The sequence below is a fragment of the Eublepharis macularius genome, chromosome 3 (genome assembly GCF_028583425.1).
Source record: "Eublepharis macularius isolate TG4126 chromosome 3, MPM_Emac_v1.0, whole genome shotgun sequence".
Taxonomy (NCBI): Eukaryota; Metazoa; Chordata; class Lepidosauria; order Squamata; family Eublepharidae; genus Eublepharis; species Eublepharis macularius.
In genome coordinates, this window is record NC_072792.1 from 187,465,467 (window position 1) to 187,472,536 (window position 7,070).

The window sequence follows — 7,070 nt, forward strand, 5'->3', positions numbered from 1 at the left end:
TGGGCCTCATATGGCCAAAAAGTCACCTATATACAGATTACTGCAGGACAGTTTTATTTATTTATTTATTTATTTATTTATTTACTTATTTATTTATTATTTCGATTTATAAACCACCCATCCTCAGGGGCTCTGGGCGGTGAACAACAGTTAAAATCAATAAAAACAAGAAAACAATAATTCTAAAATCAACATACAATAAACAATAATAAAATAAATTAACCAAATACATTAAGGTGCAATGGTGGGGAGTGACCCAATGGCTGGATTTCCTTGAAGTATGACCTTGACTGGACAAAAATTCCTGTCAGTGCATCATCCTATTGAAAGCCCTTGCTATTCTGTGGCGGATCTGTTTGGTCTTCACTCCGTACACGAGGGGGTTCAGCACTGGCGGCACCAGCAGGTGCACGTTGGCCATTATAATATGGATGTTGGAGCCGTGAGTCTTACTGAACCGGTGCACCATGGACAAGCCAATGAAGGGCACGTAGAAGAGAAAGACCGCACAGATGTGTGAAATGCATGTCCCGAGGGCCTTGAGACGTGCCTCTTGGGTCAAACTCAAGGCCGCCTTAAGGATGAAGACATAAGACAAGGAAATGAGCAGCGAATCCACCCCAATGGCAAAAATGATGACTATCAGTCCATAGATGATGTTGACTTTTATGTCGGCACAGGCGAACTTCATGACATCCTGGTGAAGGCAGTAAGAATGGGAGAGGATGTTAGATCGGCAAAAAGGCAACCTCTTAATGAAAATCGGCAAGGGGGCCATCAAGGCTGCCCCGCGGATGACTGCCATCAGGCCTATCTTAGCTATCCTGGGCATGGTGAGGATGGATGTGTGACTCAGTGGGTAGCATATGGCGATGTAGCGGTCGAAAGCCATCGCCAACAGAATGGTCGATTCCATGCCCGATAGGCTGTGGATGCAGAACATCTGGACCAAGCAAGCATCAAAGGCAATGCTGGTGGATTTGAACCAGAATATGGCCATCATTTTGGGCATGGTGGAGAGGGATATTAGCATATCAATGGCTGCCAACATGCAGAGGAAAAGGTACATGGGCTCGTGGAGGCTCCGTTCTACCTTAATGATATAAATAATAGTGCAGTTGCCGAGGATGGCCACCAGGAACAGGAAGCATAGGGGGAAAGCCAGCCAGAATTGAGCCGCGTCCATACCAGGGAAGCCGACCAAGATGAACACGGTAGCAGTGAAGTTGCCCTGCTGGAAATATGTCATGGCCAGCTTGTTGGTGTGTCTTCTTCCTGGATGAAGGGAAGAATGAAAAGCAATCAACCGCTGTCTTTTCATAATTTTTCTAGGGAAAGGTGCTTCTGTATGTTAACCCTTTTCCACCAGCAAAATAACTGTATTGGTTGGATCACATTTATGTCCAAAGTATAAATGAAGGATGATTGGGCTTTCTACTGAATTTGCAGCTAAGGGGGAGATGAGTGGTATTAACAAGGCACTGAAGACCAAAGGTAATTGCACTGTTGCCGGAGCATGCCCACTAGACGTCCATAGGTATTTGGAGATGTGACCACCATTTATAGGTGCTGGAGGTAAAAGTTCTGACAAATCATAGCTGATTTATGGCAACCCCTGGTTTCATGGCAAGAGACTAACAGAGGTGGCTTGCCATTGCCTGCCTCTACAAGCCTCGTCTTTGTTGGAGGTCTCCCATCTAATTACCAACCAAGGCTGACTCTGCTTAGCTTCTGAGATCTGACATGATTGGGCTTGCTTGGGCTAACCAGGTCAGGGCCATGTTACAGGACTGCCCTGTTATTCATTCCCTGGGGACTCTAGGTGTGAACTCCCCCATCACAGACTGTCTTTTGCAGGTGTAAAGACTTTAAATAAATGTTTTATTGGGATGAAAAGTTCTCTGTTTCAGGGGTAAGTTCCCTTCTGCTTTGGAGGGCTCTGGGTTGGTCAGAAGCAAGCTCAGCCCCAATTCCGTCTCCATCACACGGGAAACTCCAAGAGCCGGCCTCTGATTCAAATCCCTCAAAATCACCCAGACACCCAGACATAGCCCTCTCTGCATCTCTGTGGCTCTCAAAGGCCCTTGAGAGAGTGTACCATTTTGGGGGAGTGCCACCCTAGTAGCTGAAGTGGCACTCTAGCCAGCTGATGCTCCTGGCAAACTTTTACACAGCTCTTTTTCTCTTAGAGAACTGCTAACAGTAGTGAATGCTGAAAAGATGCTAAAAGCTGGTATGCAGACTGGATTGACATGCACCAACAGCTGGACCTGAGACGATTCTTTCTAGTAACGGGTGATGTTGCAACCCCCCTCCCCCTCCCTCCCTCCCTCCCTTAAGCATCAATAACCATTGTGCTAAAGGCACACTGACAGAACAGACAGCAATGAAAAGCAAGATGTTGGGGAACCGGAGGTGTTTGAATTAAAGCTAGGGTTGCAAACTTCCAGGAGGGTCTTGGAGATTTCCTGGAATTACAACTGATCTCTGGTCTACAGAGATCAGTTCCCCTGGAGAAAATGGCAGCTTTGGAGGATGGAACTTTTATTCATTTTTTACTTATTTACATTATTTATAGTCCATCTTTCTCACTGAGACTCAAGGCGGATCACACAGTGTGAGTCAGCAAAATCAATTCCAAAGAGACTTTATAATCCACAAGTAATAGGGTATATAGATGCAAATTTGCAAAGATTTAAAAAACAGCAGAAATCCAATACACAGCTGAAGGAATGCTGAAACAGAACATAAGTAATTCTAAGGCTGACATATGAAACAACATGGGATCTACCCGGTAGGATCATACTTGGAGCAACAGCAGTAAAGTCTACAGTCACTCCCTATTCCTTTACCGATGCATCTCTTTGAGACAGCTGCCATATGTTACAGTCTGCCTCCCTGAGTGCAAAACACTCTTGAATAATTCAGTTTTGCCTCATTTACGATAAACCAGGAGAGTGTGGACTTTCTTGGCTAGTTAAACTGTTCCATAAGGTGGGGGCCAGCACAGAGAATGGATGAGTGCGGGCAGGTGTTGATTTTGCCCATGTGCAAGGTGGCACCTGCAGAAGGCCCGCTATGGCATTATATCCCACTGAGATCCACCCCTTCCCCAAACCTCACCATCTCTCGGCTCCACCACCAAATATCCAGGAATTATTTCCTAGTTTGTAGTTGGCAACCCTGATCAAGCATCATCAGCTAGTCATTACAGGGAATATGAAACTTTGTGCCTGGCGTAGCCCTGATATCTGGAAGCGTTTTAGTGAAAGGCATGATCAGGGGTTGGGTTTTTTATACGCGTGTTAGGAAGGCAGTCTCCAAGTCCTGCATCAGGCCCTATGCGCTATCCTTTACTAACAACAAAAAAGAGACCCTTGAAGACTTGTGGGGGGTGAAGAAATCCCCTTCCTGCTGAATCCAGCTTGTCTCCCCCACACCTCTTTATCCTCTTTATCCTCCTAAATTCCATCACATTTTCATCACAAACTTGGCATTGCTGGTACTACTGACTTTGGACTTAGACTTTACAACCAAGTTTTTTGATACACCTTGTTACCCAAACAAGCAGTCTCTTAATTAATTGAGGGAATTCGCTTCAAGGAGACGAGAGGGTTGGATTCTCCACCTGTGGTTACAGGGATTATTCCCTTAAAAGAACCCTTAAAATGAACCAGCCAGATGTTCAACTAGAAAAGTTCTTTTTTTAATTAAAAGAGTAAGGAACCTCTTCTAACAGAGGAAGATGTTATTAAAAGAGAAATAAAAGGGCAAACATACAAAAATCACACACAGCACACATATGAGATAAGAGATAATCAGGGAGAAAAAGGGGGAGAACATTTTGGGGAAGGTGATAATTACCAGTCTCGAAGAGGAGGTCCACGGAGGCAGTAGTGAAATGACCAGCGTTTCACAGAGGAGAAGAGAAGGCCTAAACAGATTTGGGGTGTATGTATGGATCCAAAGATACACACACACACTCTTGTGGCTAGGGGCTTCAGATATAGGGCTGAGTTAATGTTCTTGCCCCTCAAACAATAACTTGATGGCTTTTCTGGAGGTGGATAATGAGGTGGGAGAGGCTTGATGGTTTCATCGGAGGTGGACTGTAGGTGTAAATGGCACCTGATGATCCTGGGAGTACCGGATGGGAAAAGCTGTTAGGTTTGATGAATAGTCTTAGGCGGTGCTTAATCAGAGTAAATGGGTGAGGGGAAGTGAGGCAGAGCATGGATGAGATTAGTCAGGAGTTCTCAGAAGCCCCATTGTCTTAAATTATGTCTCTCTCTGGGGCATGGAGGGGCCATTAGTCAGTCAGTCGCTCTGACTCTCCTTCTAAAATATTTTTCCTGACTCTTGCCCAGCTGGCATCCATTTTGTTTTTTATTTCAGGCCTGGCAGTGCATTGCACTTATGCTATAGGAGGAAGGGTGTTTATGATTTTATATTTATAAACTGCCCCTCAGCTGGAGGAGGGGTCTGACTGCTAAAAACCTGGGGAACCTCCTAAGTTTGTGGGATGCTAAACGGTAGCTACAGCTGGCCCCATCAGGCAGATTTTCCAATCTGCACAAGGGCCAGGCTTTTACAGTTAGGTATATCATCATCATCATCATCATCATCATCATCATTTCTTGGCATCGGTATAGTACTTTCAGCAGTAAGGGCACTTCCTGCACATTGTCTTGCTGCAATCCTTACAACAGCACTATAAAGTAGACCAATATTATTATGTGCAGCGTCAATGTGGGACCTAGTCTGGCTTGGCTAAGGTCACTCATAAGCTTGCTGCAGAGATGGAAGTTGAGCTAAAGACCTCCTCCCCCCAGACCATGTCTTGCTCTTAGAGCCACTTGGCTATACCAATGAGCTTTTGAGGGTTGTGTCACCTTGGAAATACAAAACCGGGGGAAACCATCCGCAGGCATCAACCTGTCGAGAGACCTGGCCTTTGGCAAAGTTCGGAACAGCTCCCGAGCGTCTTGCTCCCTCCCACATCTGGCCCAGTGTGAGAGCTGGTGGGCTGCCTGCTTTCTAACTTGGTGTTTTATATTCTCCTTTGTATGCTGGGAATAGCTGGGGACATTGTGGAGAAGCAGTTCAGAAGTATATTAAATACACATCTAGCTCCTGACCCTCCTTGGAATTTGTTTGGAGTCTGTGCAGTTGTAGTGGAAGGGAACCTTGGCCGATAAAAGCCAGCCCCACGCCCAGCCGTGTCCAAGGGGAGAGGCCCGGACATGGCCTTTGGTTTTGCTGCCAGTCTCCCACGGACCATAAGATGCTTCACTGACCTTTTCAGATCTCCATGGAAATACGCTCAGTATGCAGATTCATTCCAGTCATTGCGCTACAGTTCTGCTCAGATAAAGGCATCTTCTTAGCCGGTTTCTTCCAAACTCCCCAGCCACTGACTGGGGGGAGGGTCGTCCTTCTTTACTCAGACATGGGCCCTCTGGCAGGCCCAGCCTTTTGGTCTCCTTCTAGCCTTCTCCCAGCCACTGCACGTTGGACTTACTCTTTGGGTCTATTTATCTCTTCCAGAAATCCCATCAGGTGAGGGGAGGCAGGGTCTTCTGGGAGGCTCCGCTACCTGGAGACTTCCATCTTAGACGCACAATTTTTTCAGTACCCTATCGATGCCACTCCCCCATGGAGCAAGACAGAGAGAAGAGATAGTTGTGCGACAAAGAGCGGAAGAGAAGGATGTCACGAGGAGGAAGTCCTGAGATTAGCAATCTACACATCAAAGGATAGTTCAGGGCAGTGAAGAGTAAACAGAGCCCCCCCCCCTGACCTCTCTATCTTTCTTTCTGGTTTGTGCCCCTCTGAAACCTGTACAGTAGGTGGAAAACTTTCAGGCTAGTGTGAGAGACTCAAGAAAAAATGCCTTACTAATCTCTAACGGTGACCAGGTGCTTGCAGAACCCTTGGGCTGCCACTGTTAAGGGCTCTACAGGGGTCTAGAGGGAAATTTTCAAAGGCCAATCCTGGCCACAGCCTAGCCATTGTGCATGCGTGATGTTCAGACAGTGCGTCATCTTCCAGTGGGGGGGGACATTCTCCTGCTCAGTGATAGCACATTGGGAAAGGGAGAGTAGATTTAATTTGGGTGTTATCTGTACCTTGTAGCCACCTCACTTCTGGATGGTGGAGACCTTGGAGGCACACTCGCTTCCCTCCACGTTGCCGCTGCTGAAATCAATTATGCAGATTCAACTAAATGTATTTATATTTCACTACCACTGAAGGTCTAGGTTGCGCATAAAATTGAAAAGTCGGTGGCCAGCCTTCCTGGAAACAATGTATTTCCACTGTGGCAAAACAACCACTCGGGCTCTTTATTTTTACCTATGGAGAAGGAGGGGTTTACTCTGCTGGCCCTGGTCTCAAGCTGCTAGGCCACAAAGAGGAGTTGACCTCTCCAGCTTTGATCCCAATAATTCCCTTTCCCAAAGAGGGTTTACTCACTGTTGCCAACATCAGGTCGTTAAAAGAATTGCAGCCTGATGGCTACTGTCAGATTCTATAGTCAAATTCAGAATCCCCTCCTTAATTTAGCCAATGCGGCAGTAGAGGGAGAATTCTTGAAATATTCTCTTTTATACTTTGATATGCGTGAACAAAAGCATGAGGCTTTTTTTGTGGTTGCAGAGACTAAATTACTCCAATTTCAGGGGGAAAATATATCATGGACAATGTAGCATACAACTGATACACAAGAAAAAAACATATAGTTGAGCTACAGAAGACTACGACATCGGAGCATAGAGAAAAATCAAGCAGATTTAAACAACTTCTTTTGTTAGATTTCAACTTAACTCTGTGATGTTATAGAGAGAGGAAAAAAATCTCCTAATCAGGTTCTAGGTTTGTTCTTCAGGACCTGCTCATCTCAGTTTTTATCTCCTTCTTCCATCTGGCTTTTCCTTTCCTGTCAGACCACACGCCTGTGTGTGTTTTATCTTTTTATTTACCCATCTGTTTATTTATTTACAGAATTTATATCCTGCCTTTCTGCCCTTTTCGGGGCCACCAAGGCAGCTAACAGATTAAAAACATACATA

The 7,070-nt window shown here is 45.6% G+C and overlaps 1 protein-coding gene across 1 annotated transcript; it reads right to left on the bottom strand.

Moving 5' to 3' along the window:
• Window positions 1-307: 307 nt before the first annotated feature.
• LOC129326376 (olfactory receptor 51E1-like) lies at window positions 308-1,249 on the bottom strand. Its single transcript, XM_054974533.1, has one exon. The coding sequence runs from the start codon at window positions 1,247-1,249 to the stop codon at window positions 308-310; it is 942 nt and encodes a 313-aa protein (XP_054830508.1).
• Window positions 1,250-7,070: the final 5,821 nt, after the last annotated feature.